General features: G+C 39.3%; 1 protein-coding gene across 1 annotated transcript; it reads right to left on the bottom strand.

Moving 5' to 3' along the window:
• Positions 1–1,677: 1,677 nt before the first annotated feature.
• On the bottom strand, positions 1,678–18,481 carry pa2g4 (proliferation-associated 2G4). The gene is made up of 13 exons (NM_001008439.1): positions 18,323–18,481; positions 12,935–13,063; positions 12,440–12,545; positions 11,210–11,279; positions 10,411–10,503; positions 9,934–9,997; positions 9,165–9,243; positions 8,123–8,201; positions 7,903–8,036; positions 5,858–5,952; positions 3,446–3,573; positions 3,167–3,220; positions 1,678–1,876 (listed from the first exon to the last, which is right to left on the bottom strand). Exons 1-13 carry the CDS (start codon positions 18,408–18,410, stop codon positions 1,823–1,825), a joined length of 1,173 nt encoding a protein of 390 aa, NP_001008439.1. The 5' UTR covers positions 18,411–18,481; the 3' UTR covers positions 1,678–1,822.
• Between the last annotated feature and the right edge of the window lie 881 nt (positions 18,482–19,362).

The following is a 19,362-nucleotide window of genomic DNA, read 5'->3' on the forward strand; positions in this document are numbered from 1 at the left end:
AATTGCTGATGGGGATAAGAATGAGATATTTGCTAATGGGGATAATCAAAGCTCTGTAAACCAAGAAAAAGTAGAGTGTCAAACATATCACAAAACAGTCAAGTAATGACTTGTCTCATGACAAAATTCTTATTTAAAACCTTTTAAATATTTTAATTAATTAAAGCTGTCAGTTAAAGAAAGATGATCATAATAGGTTGCACCTAACCATTTTAGGGATCCAACAAATCCATTATTTTGGTGTTGGCCGAACCTGAATTATTTGTGAAAGATTAGGCCAAATACCAAACTGAATCTGAATCCTAATTTGCACTTAAAATTCTTTTTTACTTCCATGTTTATCCAACCAAAAGTCACGTGATTTTAAGGTTTTGGTTCGGCCATGCGCTTTGAATCGGTTGAATCCCGAATGGAATACTGGATTCAGTGCATCCCTATCCTCTTTGTATCTCTAGATCTGCCATAACAATCACTTAAAACAGTTGTTCATTTAACTTTTTAGATTCGTAACCTCTTCAAGGGTAAGATATGATGGATCCCATCAGAAAGTGATCCAAGACTAAATACAGCATACTATAGGAATGTATCAGAAACAGATCACTTTCACACATGGGCAAATAGAAGCTGAAGCAAATGAAATGGAGGTATTACAAAAAGTGTAAATGGCCAGTGGCTAACAAGTGCCTTGTATAATAAGCCACGGGATGATTCTACCATCCGCCAGCAAAGGAAAGGGCACAAAGTATGATGCTAAGATGCTCCTGTATACACAACCAAGGAACACAAATTGGTGTTATGTAATGAATGGTGAAAACTAATAATGTCCAAAAAAATGTTGATTCACATTAGGCATTATATTTTCCTCATCATACAGAACCTTGCTGGTACTCTGGTATCCCTTTTGTAGTGCTGAAATTTATCTTACACGGTGACAGTATTGATTGTGCGGCTAAACGGTTTTAAACAATTCACAAAACTGATGACTACTCCCAAGGTTGACTTCATGGGTCTTTCAACATCTCTCTGCCAACTGGCATGTGTGTTTTGCATGTGTGCAAGGTCCAGCTGGCCATCAGTCCCATGTATTCCACTTTAGTTGGCGAATGCTGAGGCAGTTAGGAGGAAAAAAATGACTGGCAATCCGTGATGTATTTGGTGTTTAACAAGTTTTGCGCCGCTAATTAGCTCACACATATGTAAATAACTATGTAAAAATTGTTACAAATTTACATATGGTCATTATCTAAAAATGTGTCTGGCATGCTATACCTTCAGATTGCTGTACAACTGCAGAAGCAATGGCTCCAGAACAACTCTCATGGGTATGTTAGTGCACACTGTAAAAGTGTAATTGCTCTACATCACTGGTTTAACAAGTGGCAAAACCCACCATATAATGAGCATTTGTCTGCAGGCATTTGACAGAAGAAGAAGAGTAAACCTGGAAGGTGGAGTGTTCCGTTTCTGTGTAACAATATCTGTATAGAAAGAGGGGCTGAAAGACTGCTTTGATGCCTGCTTTTATTTTTCTTTTGTTTTATCGTTTATATATATATATACTTTTGGTTTAGTCTGAAGAGAATTCCAAAATATGTCTTTAAATGTCCAAGTTTGCATCCAAAGAGAAAGTGGGGCTCCCACATCCAAACGCACACTTGGCTGCCCGGACTGCACATGTTTTTTAAATTTTTTTTTTATTTTTTTCTTTGTTTCAATTCATTTCAATTGTCAGGATAAAGAAGGGAGAGAGGCAAAAATAACGCAAGTACTAAAAATATTAACTGGCAGGTCAAAGTCAGACACCTCAGAGAAAAGCCTCTGTTCACTCTGTGCCTTCATTTTCTTCAGCAGTGGCATTTTCAGCATTTTTTGACGCCTGCAATATACAAAAATGAGTTAAACAAAACTGCATTCATTTTGCATAATCTACAAAAATCGGAAAAAAAACACTTTTGGTAAAGCATTCTCTCCTGACTTCCTTTGATTCAGAACTGGCACCTGGTAGGTGCTACTTGGCCATACAAGTAGATGGCCAAACCAGGCAGATAATGCAAAAATTCACCTATGCATGGCTGCCTATCATTTTTCTCATTTAAAGGGGTTGTTCACCTTTCAGTTAACTTTTAATATGATTTAGAGGGTAATATTCAGAGACAATTTGCAATTGGTCTTAATTTATTTTTATTAGTTGTTCTATTTTTGTTTGACAGCTCTCCAGTTTGGAGTTTCAGCATCTATCTGGTTGCTAGGGTCCAAATTACCTTAGCAACCAGGGAGTGATATGAATCAGAATCTGGTATATTAATAGGAGAGGACTTGAATAGAAAAATAAGTAATAAAAAGTAACAATAAAACTGTAGCCTTAAAGAGCAATAGTTTTTTGCCTGCTGGGCCCCATTTGAAAGCTGCAAAAAGTTAAAAGGCAGCAAATAATTCAAAACCTAATAAAAAAAAAAATTAAGACCAACTGGAAAGTTGCTTAGAACTGCCCATTTTACATTATACTAAAAGTTAACTTAAAGGGGAACCACCCCTTTAATGGTACAATTAACTACATAGTACAGATGAGCACTCTCATCCTAAATGACAACTACACATTCCCACCTTCTCACAAACAACCCAACCAACATGGAGATTCCTTAGATTGTGTATGCTTTAAATGGTCTAAAATCCCTAAAATTAACAATTGTAATATAGAAACAACCAGACAATGATTTTCTATTAAAGGAGAAGGAAAGGCTACGTTACTTGGGGGTGCCAAAATGTTGGGCTGGTGCTGTTTTCTCCTAACAGGGGCACCAGCCCGTGGGAAAAGGTAAGCTATTAAAGTCGCTTGGGGGCGCCTAACATTTTTAAACAATACATCTGCCCAGTTTTGCTTAGGTTGAACTGTTTAAGCTTATGGAGTTAAATGTGTAAAAAACGTCGAGAAAATTTGCCACACATCGCTGTGTAAAAAACCGCGTAGTTTTTTTTACGCGTTTCTCTTCCGCTGGAACGAATGTAAAATAGCGGCGTAAAATCTGGCATTAGGACGTCGATCTTCTCTGTTTACACAGCTTTTTCAGCAAATTTGTTTTACACAGCTTAATATATATGCCCCTAAGTCTCCTGCGCTTGTATAATTCATGGCAAAGAAGTGCAGTCCTGAAAGCAAAGACAATACCTTCTTTTTCTTCTTTTTCTGGGTTTTCCGACTTGCTGAACTTTGCAGAAGTGCCTGTAAGCAATACCAGTAATTTCATATTAGATCTACGTTTTGTGGATATGTTTTTATAAATAAGACATTTCTTCGTTAATAAAAAAAAGATAACAAATAACCTCTATGGAATCACTGCATTTTGCGTACAGAAAGCACTATCAGTTAAATGATCCTGTCCCAGAGGTTTTACTGCAAAAATGTCAAATCAACAGTAAATATATAAAGTGATAAAGTCTCACCCACCTTCAACTCGGAATCTTGCACCTCAAGCTCAGATTTGTACATATCAGGTTCAAAGGGGCCGCTAGTTATCCTCATAGGACCATTGGGCATTAAGAGAACAGTGAACTTGAACTGAGCTACAAATTCGCCTAGGATTAAAAAAACAAAAAAAACATTGCAAGTTAAAACAAGCAATGCTTTAACTGTGTTATTCCAGAAAAATTATCTAAAGATATCAGTGTTACAATATAAATATTAAAACACACACACCATACAAAAAGTTTCTCATTCTAAACTTAAAAAATACACCATAAAAATCATGACAGAATCCCTTCATATCTAAATTACACAGCTTACTTTCAAATAATGCACCGTTTTTTAGTCGTAATATTGGTGCCATCTCAGTGCATTGTGCCGGAGTCTGAGCTTTCAGAAGGAGCCAGCGCTACACATTAGAACTGCTTTCAGGTAGCCTACTGTTTTTCCTAATCAACATACTGTCAATACAACCCAAGCTGCAAAATAAGAAAACAGAGTTTCGGTGCTATACTTAAGTCTTCCACTAGGTGGGCAAGTGAACTTGTTTAGCAATGCAAACAATTTCTGATGTAATTTAATCTCTATCATGCTAAAATCTTCTATAGCCTTCAGGAAAACTGCTTTGGAAGGGAAATGGGTCTAGGGTGTCAAAAATCATTGCCTCTCTTTGCATTTTATGTATTTGGGGCTTAAGTTCCCACTGCATGTAATGTATTTGTGATGCCACTACCCAGTGTCTCACTTTATTTAATGTATTTTGGGTGCCACTACTTCTGCCCCACTATATAATGCATTTAGGATCTGGAGTTATTATTTTCAGAAGTCAATATATCATTTTTTACATTTATGTTCATATTGTGTGTATATTTTATATACATCTCTATATTCTTTACTGTACAAAGCTAATTGAGACTAATGACACACGTCACTGTATTTTAGCTGGCAGAGAAATGACTGAAGTCACCCTAAATTACTGGGAGGGCAGTTTTGCCTTTTTACTCACTTGATAACATTTCAGATCACCAGCAGTGCTACTAGCCAATGGAGCTCCTAACAGTTCTGGCAGCTGAAAAGTGTGACTGAAGTGAATCTGTTTGCGCTTTTAAAAAATGGACTTCAGTTTGCATTTATTTGGACTTTTTTTTTTATTTAGTAAAATATAAATACAGGTATGGGATCTCTTTAACAGAAACCCATTATCTAGAAAGTAAATTATGGACAAGACATCTCCGTTACAGTCCATTATAAAAAAAACATAATAACAATAATACAGGACTCTTGATGGTAAGTAAGATGAATGGATCCATATTGGTAATAAAACAATTCTATTGGGTTTATTCACTGTTCCAATAATTTTTAGCAGACTTAAGGTATACCGATCCATATTACATGGTGATGCTATACCTATGCTGTATTTTTGTTCACATCTTGCTTTCTTTTTATGACTGTTCTGATGATTGATCTTAAAGTTTTAAAGTCTTGTTCGTATCATTGTTATTTTTAGATTGAAAGGAACACAACCTTCAATATCCTTTCCATTAGGTCCATTTCCATTAAGCAAGGGGCATTGCCTGTCACTAGGAATGTAATCAACTAAGTATCGCATTTACATTAAGCACAGCATTAACAAGGTTTACTCGTATCCTGTGCAGTTAAATATCACAGACCATGTCCGTATACAATTCAGCAGAAAAATGTTTTACTCCACTTTTAAATTACATTTAGGTATGCAACAAATTCAGGACTCAACTCTGCCTTTTTCAGCAGGATTTGGATTCTGCCGAATCCGAATGCTTAAAAACGCGCAACTTTTTATCACATACAAGGAAGTTGAACATTTTTCACCAAACTGTTCTCTAACTTTTCCTTGTCCTAATTTGCATATACAAATTAAGATTCAGATTCAGGCGAATCTTTTACAAAGGATTTGGTGTTTGTCTCTGTCTTTAATTAATGTCTAGTGTCACCAGACCCTTACACATTTGCCTAGGATTCTTTAAATAGAGGGCCAATGTGAGCCTCCCTTTTATTATCCTGATGAGCGTCTATGCAAGGTTTAAACAATTTGGGACTATCACTTCAATATATAAAAGGTGTACATATTTTGAGAACAGGTTAATAAGAAAGACTTAGTCCTTCTGCAAATATAAATCAGACAGCATCCACAATGGAAGTACTAAACCTTTCCCTTTTAATGCAGCCTAATGAATACTGCAGTCTGCCCAAGCAGAATACTAGCTGGTATCTTAATACACAGACCCTAAGAATTGCCTTGCAATTAAAACAATAAAAAAAAACACACACACACAAAAAGATGCTAAACACACACTGCACATATATTTACACACTTTTTCCCTATTTGCAATAAAGAAAGCAAGATCAATCTATATTTACCCTCTTTTTCATAGAGAACATTGAAAGGTTGGAGAAGCTCATGCTTGGCGCATTCCACAACTCCCATTCTTGCCTTCTTTTCATCCTCAAATGCCCTGCATAAAATAATAAGGTAGTGTCAAGAGCAAGGAAACTATTATATGACAATGCTGATCCACATGCATTAATGTATCAATTGCAAACATTTTTTTTTAAAATATATTTACATATTAAAAAACCTACTATGTGCATCATAAAACTGTGCCAATCAAACAGCATGAATTCAGCAACACATTTACAATTTAGGTCGATCTGGGATTCATTATAAACCTTTATTGAAGATGTTGATGATTTAGCACCATACAGTCAGAATGATGTATGTCTGCTACCACAGAAGACACACGTGTTAAGTCCACATAAACTAAATAACACTAATATGGTATCTCTCAATTAAAACACAAATACCAATGGCTCATTTGTAATTCAAAAATGTAACTAACACATTTCAGGCCCTTATGTGGAAAATTGCCACCATTGTGAATCCAAAAACATTCATCCGGTAGGGAAACCTGTAAGGGTCCCCCCTGTCATGGTCCAGAGGGCAAGAAAAGTCCGATATGCAAATGTCATGGACTTTATGAAGGTAAAACTTGAGGGCTCTGACGGGGTCTAGGGATTGGAGGGCCACCACCTTAAAGTTGGCCAGCAAAGGGCAGAAGGTTGGAATGGTCCTTACCTGATTCAGGTGGAAGGCAGATACCACCTTGGGAAGGAATGATGGCACAGTGCAGAGAATGACCCTATAGGGATGGAAAACAAGGAAAGAAGCCCGGCACAATAAGGCACGGAGCATGGAAATGCACCTCGCTGAAGCTCTTGCCAGCAGGAAGAAGGTCTTTTAAGTGACCCTCTAAAGAGAAAATTAGATCATAGGCTCGAATGGCGACATTGGAGTGCACATAGGACAAAGGCGAGGTGCCACGTGGGAACAAATGCTTGAAATGGGGGGGGCCAGATGGGCTACCCCTGCAGGAAGGATTCTACATCAGGAAGAAATGCCAGTGTTTCTGGAAGAGGACCGACAAGGCCAAAACCTGTTACTTGAGTGAGCCCAGTGAAAGATCCATGAAATGGCCATCCTGAAGAAATTACAGGATATTGGATAGGATTTATTGAAATAAAAGTTTTTCCAAAGACCAAAGACACAGACTACCACTGCTGGTAGTGGAGTCAACTCTGGGTGGAGGTGATTGGAGTTCACACTTTGGAAGGCTCTGCATTTGTGATAACCTTAATGTTAAGACTTCTAAAGGGGCCCTGCGCTTAGTATTCTTGATCTTTAGGCTGTTAGAATCCTAGTCGCCAGCTGAGAACCACTCCAGAACAGGGTGCATTCTGGGTTTTGGGATCTACTTGAAGGAATCCAGGTTCCTCCTGGGTGTTCCTGGCCTTGTTCCAGCCAGCAGTTTACAGAGAGTACATGGGTAAACATTTACAACATCTGGAACAGGCTAGCAATTTAATAGGCGCTGATGAAGTGGGAGGATTTTCTTCTAATGGCACAAGCACTGAGATGGCCAACTAACCTAAAAAAGTTGAAGGCAGGAAGGAGGAAGCAGCTGTTTGGAGGACTTTTAGGGGCAGAAGTGTGGCTGAACTTCCTGATTGCAAAGGGGAAAACTGCCCCCAAAGACAATCCCACGCTGGGAGATGCCAGTAAGAGACACACTACTTCAACATCTCCCGGCTAGTGACTGACTGTAACAATAAAGAAAGTGTTGCAAAAGAACAAAACAAAAAAAAACTGAACTGGGCTCTACCTGCTGGGGGTACAGCCAGTGGAGATGGTGCTAGTTCTTCTTCTATTGTATGCTGCCTTCTAGTGGTACCTGCTATAGCTGCTGTTCCAGTGTCCCCCAAGCAGATGATGGAGAAAAGTGCTTTTACAAAAAAGTACTCTAAAAATCCATGCTTCAGAAACATAACTCATTATTTAAATACATATTTAGCATGCTGCCCATTTAAAGTTTATGCTGCTCAAGTGAAATGCAAGGACTCTGCAGTACCTGAGAGTAAATGGCATTGCAGCGAAGCGCCTCTCGACTTCGCTGAAAAAGGCACGGGAGGTTTTCATTTTCAGGCCATACTGCTTAGTGGGGTCCCGTTTGTAAATTGTTGTGCGCTGCCCAGCGTCCTTTGCCTAAACCAAAAACAAGGCGGTGGCATTACTAATTCAAGTCTTGAGGAACAAAAGACGTGTTTCATGAAATCCATTGATTAACCTACCTTTCCCTCTCCAGTGCTAATAAGAACATCTACAGCATAAACTTCGTGGACCTCAAATTCTGCTTTTTCATGGTCTTTCCTACAAAAGAAGAAATGTGTTTTACAGTGATATTCTTGCTGGAATTCACATACACATTGCCAAAACCATCCTTTCAGCAATATACAATAACGTGCAAGTTTAAAATAAAGCTGAAAACATTACTCATTTTTCTCACTAACAATCTAATGATTACAATTTTTACAATTGATTCCCTTTTTCCTCCATTAATAAAACAAACCTTGTACTTGATCCCAACTAAGATATAATTACCCTTAAACAATCTCTGTATATTCACATTATCCCTCATGTTTCTTCAGTCAAAAAGTTCACAAGTTTGAGTCTAAAGCTGGCCATACACACACCGATGATATCGTACTTCGTTTCGTATGATATTCGGTGCGTGTTTGGATGATCAACGAGACCAACGATATCGCAAAGGCTGCAGATATCGGTCGTCTCACCGATCAGCCATTGAAGACGCCCGAACAAAATCTGCGTTTAGGGCTGAATCGGCAGGTGGAGGTAGAAGACGGTCTTTCCTATCAAAATTGTTACTTGTATGGCCACCTTGAGATACCTTGGGAGAGCAGGCTTATGTATCAGTAGGCTGGGTGGCGTTGTAAAATGCATTATATTAAGGTGGCTATACATGTTAAGATCTGCTCGTGTGAGGCGGTCAAACATTTGAATTAAAATGAGGGTGCGGATCTTAACATCTGCTCGTGCCGGGCACCATTGGACCAAATCGATGATGCAATGCGGTCCCCGGACAGAAAATATAAACACTGCCGAATGATACCTGGGCCATCGGGGGGGCCATGCACAAGCAGATAATCTGCCAAATCAGTCAAAAGGACTCACACCACCAGCTTATATCTGTCTTTAGACTCTATTTTCAGTACAAAAAAAGGGTAATAAAAATGCCCTTTGGTGCCATTTTCCATTTAGTTATACAACACATTAGAGCTACTAAGGTAATAACTGCTAATAGTCAACACTTACTTTTGCTGGTCAGTGGGGTTCTGAATGATGGTCTTCTCACCATCAATGACATGCTGCTTTAGCTGGTGAGAAAGCATTCCTGTAAAAAAAAAAAAGTAATGACTGACATACAATAATGAAAATGATGAAAAAAAAAAAAAAAACATTTCATCATCCATATATTCTCCAATGACAAACACAATATCAAAAGGACATCCGTCATAAGATTCAGTTTCTCTGTTTGCCCTATTTAGAAGAACGATAGCCAAAAAGTATTTCAGCACAGAAGCCTAGTCATTGAATTCATACTGAAAATTGGGCTATACTGCCCTTTGAACAGAAACTGAGGGTCTTACTATACTGGCCAACTTTTATATTGGTAAATAGTGATGTGATTAAGGGGTGGAAGCCCAAATGCGTCTTACAAGTTGTGGCTGTTAATAGACAGGTTAACTACTCATGCCTTCAATGTGGGCAGCTTCTCATTTTAATTTATTATTTACATCTATCTATTATCACATCCCTAATCACTGGCAATTCTAATGGACTCTAAAAAAGTGCATTACAAAAGGAGAATGGAAATATCCACTTTATGTAGAACACTCAGTAAAAAGTAATATCGGTTTCATTTTTGCTGTATTTACATGAGAGAACATTCACACAAAACAAAATGTAATCTCATAACTTCATAAGTTAGTTTTGTTGTGTGTGAATTCATACTGGGTATAAATCTGTAGGAGTTGCATGGTATAACAAATGCAGCATCAACAAAATCCTTAAAAATAATTACCTTCTATTGGAGTACATTTAAAAGATGGAGAAATTTTATTCCATGCTTCAGTCACTTGCGAGTTCTAAATGTAAATGAAAAATAACAGTTCTGAGTGCTTTGTATACACTGCAGAAACAGCCAATAAACAACCATAAAAGGAAACTGTGGGAGCCACAACAAAAACCTAAAGCATAACAAGGCCAACTGACCAACCTAGGCCATTTAAAAACACTCTCGCTAGCCTAAAATGTTAACAAGCAAATCTGAGGTTTGATTTGTATCATTAATTTGTATTACATATCTTTCTATTCAGACTATCCCCTAATTGTTTTACAGCCATCCAAACCACACTGAATTTCCTAGGGCCACCTCAAAGATAATTTAAATTCCAAACTGGATTATTGGGGTTATTAGAATTATTATTTGCCCTATTCTGAGGCTCTGCACTACACACATCAGTCATCAGGGGCGGCATTTTAGCTTGGAGGTTCTCACCTGATTTCCTGGTTTCACAAGACGTAAAGCGGCTTCTCCACACAGATGGGCTGCTTTGATGACATCGGCTTTACGTCCAGTCACCGGACACTCCTAAACAAAAACGTCTCTACTGGGTTTAAGTTTCCATAGACAGCACAGAACTAGGATTGTTTTGTTTTTAAATGACATGCACACTACGGTTTCCTGCAATACAGCATTTACTTTTATATGATATTTCCTGGACCTCTTTTGATGAGAAAGCAAAAAATAGAATTACTAGAAAATAATGATTCAATACACCTCAATAAAGGAAAAATTAAAGTTACAACACAGAAATGTGCCAGTTATTACGAAAAACAGAATGTGGAAAGCTATTTTTTTTGCAGAAAATGGAGCCCCAGCCTAGCAGTATTTGCAGTTATGATGGAAATTGTGAGCCGCAAAGCTGCTTTTTTCTGAAGGCTAGGCTGGGAATACAATTGAAAGTGGTACCCGAGCTCCCCAGAATTACATTTCTTACTTTGCCTTCTTTTAATTAAGGTGACCATAAAAGTTTTACTTGCTCTTTTCATCCCTCTTTGTTTTTAAAAATTCAACTTCCCTGACAAAAAAATCTACCTCTAGTGCAGTTGCTCCAGTGTAATAGCTACAATTAAAAAGGGTACCTTTCCAAAGAAAACAGGTATGAGCTAAAAGTTTCTAATAATGTTCTATATTTCAAACATTTGTCATTTATGAGGCATGAATGTAAAATAAAATTCCATAACAAATTTCTTAGCAGATATGTCTGACAATATGAAAATAAAAAAAAGGGTACCTTTGAGGCTCCAACAACAAAGCTGTGGGCAACATTAGCAATAAAGCCATCCACATGAACTCCTAGATCACTGCAAAGAAAAAAATGAAAACAATTTTCAAGAAAAAAAAAATGCCAGCGTGTGTTTAGCAATATTATCAGAAAATGTACTTTGCTATTAACTCTAAGGCTAGTGGCACACGGGTCAGTTTCTCCACTAATATTTATACATGAGCAGAGAAAAGCAGATCTGCTGCCTTTTCCTACCTGAATGTGTATACACTGATAGGCACGGGATCAGCCCATCAACTGTTTTATGCTTAGTGGAGTCTAATATGCACTTTGTGTTACAATCTTTGTATAGGGTAGAGTGAACAATGCAAAAGGAACGTATAGGTATTTATAGTTCATGAATTAAATATATATATATTATATGTGCAGACTATGCATATCTAGTTCAGTATATGTACATAGTTCAGTCCGTGCACATATGACTCTGTGCCCCAACAGCTATAAACAGCAGCATTAGTACCCTCTTATTACCCACATTTAGACTTAAAGGGGACCTATTACCAACACATAAAAAACTGCATAAAAAAAAGTTCATTGCAAAGTAAACATGAAACCCAAATTCTTTTTTTTATTATAACATCCACACCTGTTATAAATGCATTTAAAAATATGAGCTGTCAAACATATATAACCTGCCCCGCCTCTAAGCCTCGTGCTTAGGGGCGGGGCAGGCAATTATTTTAACATTCCATTCAGCACTTCCTAGATGTCATTGCATTTATGTTTTCTATACACACACGGGCACCAGGTACCAGATCGTGGACCATATTCAAGAATTTGGGATGATGCAAAGCTTGCATTAATAAAATGGCAGATGCCGGCTTGCTGTGATTGTGTACTTGCAAGACTGAGGGAAACCAGATTGTATAATTTATGTAGTGTATGTAAAGTTTATTTTGCGCAACTTACATAATAAAATGGATTTTTAATTATTTCTTAAGATGACAGGTCCCCTTGCTCTATGGGCAAGCAGGCTTTTTTTTCTTTCTGCCTTCATATGCAGCTTTGCAAAACTAAGATGAAATCGGACTCAGCATTAAGTTTAAAGATTACTAAGACTTTCTGTATGTCCTTTATTGCAATAATAACCTGGAAGGGCCAATATACTTAATTAGCTTATTACAGCAGTTTAACTTTATGGTTAAAGAAACAAACTTATTAGCAGACAAATCCTCTTACATCTTCACCAGATCGCCATCCTTAAGCAGATAATCTTGGTCACTTTTCAGAGGTGAGAAATGACACACGCAATTATTTACAGATATACTCGTTGGAAAAGCAATCCCTGCAACATAAAGATGCAACTGGATCAGAAAAGTGATAAAGCAGAGACCATCATAAACAAAATACTTTTTATTTTAAAGGATATGTTTACATGGGAGGGCCCTGACAGCACAGGCCTTCCTGTCAAAGGTTGAAGTCTGGAGAGATCACAGTGGTGTTTCTTAGCTTCTGTCTAGGACTATGCTTTGGCTGTACTTTTTCTGTACTTCTGGTGTGTACCGCTACATTAAAAAATTGCGCGCACGTCTTTATTTTAAACGCAGGGTGTATTCTCCAATGGCATTTATTAGCAAGACAACAGGCATTGTCTGTGCAAGGTCTTAGAAGTTGTCCATCTTGGCTACTTACAATTTAATGCCTTATTTGATTAGAAAGCTAGGTACTCAATACCTTTTTTCATTTCCTTCTCCTTTTTGAAGATTTTGCCCGTTTCCTCCATAATCATTGCATCTCCCTTCTCACACAAATTAAGGAGTGAAGCCCCAGCTGTTGCTGCATCCACCAGAGTGCGCAGTACCCCTAAAAAAGACAAAGCAAGGTCAGTATGCACAAAACCTTTAATTTGAACATGCACTGCCTAGACTGAGTGGGCTGGAAACTGTGCACTAACTATTTTCTTTGTGGGAGATTATTATAAACCATTTGTCCTTACAAGGCAGGCATTACTTTGAGTAAACCACCTTTTCGGGGTTTAAAACCAGTTAAACGAACCAGCCTACAGCTGGGAAAAAAATTCAAAAGAGAAGAAGCTCTTGTGATGTTGGTCTGAAGTAATTTATTATTTCTGAACCTTTTACTATGCAAAGCAACACCAAAATAGTTTTCAGTAACCATGGAGCTATGAAGTAACTCCTTTTGATATGGTTAATTTTTTTTAAATATTGGATAAATCAATTATTGTTTTGTGCACCAAATAAACATTTCATGTGTGAGACTGCCTGCTACTTTAGTATTACTTTATTGTTTATTTAGAGTCTAATTATAATTGATTACATGTAGCATAGTCAAAAATGCTACCTGCTACAGGTCAGCCCACACAGATGATTACTTCCCACTAAAATATATCAGTTTGTGCTCTCAGGCAATAACCACCTGTGTAGAGAGGTCTGTAGCGGATGTCTAGCTTCTAGAAGTATCAGGTGCCATCTCTAAGTTCTATTTAGCATATTAATAGTGCATTGCCTGAGTATATCAGGCCTTGGAACAAAAAGTGTAGGCCTTCCTTTTGTCAAAGGATTTTAAATGAGTTTTACTTGCCCAACTAGTACTAAAACATTGGGCATGAAAACCTGGCAGCTGTCAGATAGCTCATTTAGTAACCCCACCCACACTTCATGGACTTGTACAACCAGCTGGCAGTTGAGAGTAAAATCTGTTTAGACATGTTTTAACCACTTCACTGCTACAGGTTATAAGAATGACTAGACTAACAGAGGTGATGATGACAAAGATAAGAAGGATGAAACTGTACATTAAATATATGATTTTCAATAACACAGAGCCAAGGTGCTTTCAAGGACAATATACACTTAGGAATTTTGCCAGTATGATTAGTTATGTTCAGGATATCATACATAGAATGAATGAATGACACAGCAGCAAGAACACTCCACATAGAACACTTGTTACATTGGTGCTATAAAACAACAACTTACTTGCATCATGTGCACAAGTTCCAGTACCAGTTTTTTAAACTGCACTTATCTGTGTATCATATAATCAGTTAAGGAATGAACGCAGTTGTTCTATAACTAGCTGTCCAGAGGCTGGCCATACACAAAAAAAACCTAGCCTTGCCAGGTCACTAGCCACACCTATTTCTGCCCAATTTAGAAGTGATGGACCAAAAAGGCCACCAGGAAACCCCAGCAAAAAGCCATAGATGAGGTCACAACGCACTAAAAAGTTGATCGGATGTGTCAACCTATTCTGTAATAGATGTTTATGTTTAGTGTATTTTACCAACCTAACCACGGATGAAAGTTATGGAGATAAAATACTGACCATCAATTTTACCAACTGTAGTACTACCAAATCATTTTCATGTAGAGACAAAAATATACATTACCATTACAGAAGAATTCAAACTGCCATCTTTTACATGCATGCCCAACAATGGACTTTTACTATAGACTTAGCCATCCTGAGTCCTTTGCACTGTATGGGCCACCTATCAGATACTGGGCCTCAACTAAAAGAGAACTATATTTAAAGCCGTGACATATATGTAATGCCGAAATACTCTGCTGTTCTCTCTAAAGATATCTGCTTTACTAGAAACACTTAATAGCTTTATGCTTTATTGTCTGAGCTTTGTATTGTGTACCACTGCTCCAATTTAATAAATGCCAACTAATTTTTTCTATTCATAAACTGGAGTTATATATAACATTGCCCCTAATTGTGCATTTGCTAAGAGGCCATTGTGTGTTATGTATGTGGGCAATACCGTGGGTACACATTACTTAAGCACTGCATATGCCTTCACGTTGCCATGAGGCAAGACCTCAGTACTGTTAGCGGTCATCATCATAAGACAGCAAAGGCTCCATTGCTTCAAAGGAAAACTGGCCCTCTCTTAACCAACCTTTTTTTTTTTTTACACTAGCATTCTTTAAAAGGAAGCACTTTTATTAATGTGCTATGAGTGAATGGTTAACAAAAGATAACTTAATTTCCACCACGCTATGATATTATAACTCTTAAACTTTAAACATAAAGGTGTAGTTAACTTTTAGAACTTTTAGTATGTAATAAAAAATGAAGACCAATTGAAAACTTGGTTAGAATTTTTCTTTTACACTTTTAGAATTAGTTGCCTTGTCCTTCTGACCTTCCTCTGACCTACGCTTTTCATCCTTCAAATGGGGTCACTGAGCCCAGAAGCCAAAAACTATTGCTCTTCAATTTTATTGTTATAACAATTTTATTGTAATATTTTGTTTTTTGTACATACTATGCATACTATTTAGGTCCTCGCCTATTTATCTTCCAGTAACACCTAAATATTTTCTTAGAATATTTTTCTTAGAATATCACATTATACTAAAAGTTCATTTAAAGGTGAACACCCGCTTAAGGGTAAGAACCCACAGAGCGGTTCAGTTGCCCATGATAGATCTATGGTATTACGGGCAACTAACCGCTCAGAAATGGCTTTCCAACAGCAACAATTGGAGTCACCGGTGGAAAGCCCTTTGCATCGCTTCAGTAATCCAAAGTTGCGCAAAGTTTCCTCCTGCTGGCAACTCTGGGCTACTTTGGAAAACGTTCTACCGGCAACTCCTATTGTTGATGGTGGAAATACCATAGCTCTATTGCAGGGGACTGAACCGCGCCATGGGTTCTTACTCAAAGTTTTGGTTCAACGGCAATCTAAGTTTAAATGGGATCCATGCCTGAAGCACAATATTTTCTATTTCTTTTGCTACTGTTGGAAAAGATGACCAGCCAAGAAGCAATTCAGTAAACCTTATTTTATGCCTTGTCCATTTATCGACCTCTGCAGTACAAAATAAACCCTTATCTGACTTAATGAAGCTTCCAAATTACAGAGGAAAATCACATTTGCCTAAAGTCACCTGCCCTGTGCAATACCTAAAAGGCTCCTATTTAGATAGTGGTTTAAAGAGTTAAATTGTTGAATATGGATGTGTTTTTGCAAGATGCACTGCAATTCTAATAGCGAAGGGCAAACAGTCCAAGTCTGCACCAACCCTACCAAAAACAGACAAACTAGAATATGGCAAAACACTATCCTCAATGATTACATGGGTATCTGTGCCAAACGGCTTCACTTCATAAAAAAACGCTCATAAAGCAATACTGGCATTGTCTACTAAGTTTTTTTTTGTATAGTGTATAGTTTATTTTGTAGAAAACTACTGACTTACAAAGCTGCAGTGTCCCAGAAAGAGAATCCTGACTCTGTATGGAGCACTGGGAGTTAAGATACCAAACTCTTTTCAATACAGAAGCAACCTGACCTCCAGTGATCTGTGAAGAGTCAAGGCTGTATTTGTAGGCAGCTTTTGGGATAAAACATAGCAGGTTGGTATTCTTAGAAACTATGTTGTCCACATAAGGACATAACTGAGAGCCAGTGGGGCAGAACAGAATAAAAATAAATAAAGATCAGTGGGTTCCTACTACCAGTGAATAAAAGAAGAATTGGGCAAATAAAGTCTCAAAGAAAATATACAGTCCTATGACTAATTTAACCCAAGCTTGCCTTAGGGCACTAATAAGTTTCTTATATGACAATAACTCCTATTTTGTAAGCTGGATAACTGGCTCAGTACATACAAACATTACACAGCACACTCTAGCACCTATGAGGTTGCATATTACATAGGAAAAGTATATATCTTTTACAAAAAGCTGCAGGATACATTCATCCAAAATCTACTAAAAGTTAATGATTTAACGTCCACTTTAATATTTAAGATCTTGGTGTCAGCTCACTTAAGCTGTTATGAGATTTCACTGCTGCACGCTGCTTATGCTCTTATTATATTAAGATTTTAGTAACAAGTTATTTGTTTGAAGCAATTGTTACTTCTTGAGTGGACGAATATGAATAAGTTGTCATTTGGGGGTCAGGATAGGAAGGCCCATAGAACAGGTGTGCCAGCCTGCGATTGGCAGTGCCCATCCTATGAATTCACTTGCAGCCACTCTCCAACTTTTCACTGTAACTTTCTAGGGCTCATTTAGTGCCCCAGTGCAGAAAAGCAGGATGGATACAAAAAGTCTTAGCACCCAAAGTTGCTTCAACAGCAAATGCAATATATTTAATCAGAATCTCTGTCTGCAACATATTTTTTCTTGGGGGGGGGGCTACACCTGAAGGCAGGTATAGAACCCCCCCCCCGCCCAAAAAAAGTTGTTGAAAAAAATACTGCCCCAGTGCAGTAACCCCTGGCGACCAGACATTTGCTATGGCTAACTGCACTGGCTTAAGTATTATACAATTATCATTAGACGCCCCCAGTATGTCTCTGCTTCTTTGCCACTTGCTACAAAACGTGCTTTACACAGTTCCCTGCGCTATTCCTGTCGGAGTCCCATACATCTGTGCAATAGAGTTTACACGCCGGAGTCGCTGAGTAGTTTCGCCCAAGTTCAGCCGCCCCTTCTCCCTCCCCGAGAGGCGACCCTGACGCGCCCCCACAGCGCGGAGACACAAGAAAGCAGTGCGGGAGGGAGGGAGAGCCAACACGTGTATTCCCGGCCTGAGAAACACCCACCGGGGAGACCGAGAGCACCCACCGGGGAGACCGAGAGCACCCACCGGGGAGACCGAGAGCACCCACCGGGGAGACCGAGAGCACCCACCGGGGAGACCGAGAGCACCCACCGGGGAGACAGAGCAGACACATGGCAGCCGTGACACGTGTGTCCCCCCCATTCCCCGCACGGCTGCAGCCGGTGTCGCCTCGCTAGAGGCAAAGCAGTTCCTCTCCCGATCCCCGCCAGCCGGCTGCCCGGGAATGCCGGGAATTGTAGTCTAACAACTAAAAAGTCACAGGTTGAAGTCACGTGTGTGAAGGTGCCAGAGCAGTGTAAGGGGAGGCAGCAAGCCGATGCCCCGCACGGTGCCTTTCTCCCAGCTGCCATGGGGCATTATTATAGCCGCCGTGCCTGGGCATGACACAATAAAGGCAAGTGCTCCTACACAGCTGGCACGGAAAGGGTTAGTGGCCTGTGGAGCCGCACTATCCGGCACCCTACTGTATTTAACCCCGTGTCGGGGTTCCCCCGCTGCTCGTTACTCACTGTTGGCAATGTCGCCCCCCATCTTGTACTTAGTGACCACCAGGTCCTCCGCGATGGTCTGCTCCTGCTGTTCTTCGTCCCCCGACATGTTTGTGGGCCTCCGACAGCTCTTTCAGCCCGTCCTCAGTAGCAGCAGTGGCAGCGGCTGTAGCAGCGAGCGGAGGCGGCGGGCAGAGAGAGCGCGAGGGCGCTGGGGGCGGAGCTCAGAGTCTGGAGTGAGGCCGGGCGGCGCAATCACCGCAAGGCGCTCTGGGACATGTAGTTCGCTGACACACGGCGGCCTGGATGGAGGGCAGTGAAGCACATTGCACCCAAGCACATGTCACTGCATTTGTTTCCGGGGCTTGCTGGGATTGCCATGAGAGAGAGGCAGCTGAGTAGGAAGTAGTGTGCCGGTGCGGGGCAGGCCGTGAGGGCGGCACTACAGCTCCCAGCCTGCCAGGGGGAAGCCGCTCATTCTGTGCTGCTCTAGTTACATGCAAAGGGCGATAGTCCTGAGTAAATGTCTCTCGTCTTGTCTCAGCAGGGATAAAGAGGGACTTTCATTTGCTTTTATTTATTTATTTTTATTATCAGCTTTCATAAATCGCCTCTTCCTTGCAAATTGACTTGGTTGTGAGGTCAGTGAACATCAACAGAAACAATATATATGTTTATAGACTGACAGTGACACGTCGGTTTTATTATTCTGTTTGGGCCCTGCTGTTGCTGTCCCATTGTACCTGATTGTTGGTTTAATTGAGCACAAGCAGCTACACCCTAAGCCTGACATTGGCAGAACATGAAAGAAGACTAATTGCAACTAGTCTTGCAGTTCTGACTTTGAGCTGCCCTACATGGCCAAACTAGGCTATAGAGTAGTTAGTTTCCAAATTCTTTCTCTAATCCAACACACACTTTAAAACACACCCCAAATTAAAATCACTAAATGACACCTCACTGGTCTTGATCCAAATGAAAGATTACTAAATTAACTGTCTCATGAGGTTTAGACTTTTCAACTTAAAACATACAGATCACAGGGTTAAACCTTAAAAGTC

Source organism: Xenopus tropicalis, chromosome 2 (assembly GCF_000004195.4).
Source record: "Xenopus tropicalis strain Nigerian chromosome 2, UCB_Xtro_10.0, whole genome shotgun sequence".
NCBI classification, from domain to species: domain Eukaryota; kingdom Metazoa; phylum Chordata; class Amphibia; order Anura; family Pipidae; genus Xenopus; species Xenopus tropicalis.

What these genes read in the sequence shown, in the direction of transcription:
- pa2g4 (NM_001008439.1), bottom strand. Translation starts at nt 18,410, where the DNA reads ATGTCGGGGGACGAAGAACAGCAGGAGCAGACCATCGCGGAGGACCTG. An exon ending in GGGGGGCGACATTGCCAACA is followed by an intron (nt 13,064 to 18,322) that starts GTGAGTAACGAG and finishes TGTCTTTTTTAG; the next exon opens with GGGTACTGCGCACTCTGGTG. An exon ending in TGTTCTCTATGAAAAAGAGG is followed by an intron (nt 3,574 to 5,857) that starts GTAAATATAGAT and finishes TTTTAATCCTAG; the next exon opens with GCGAATTTGTAGCTCAGTTC.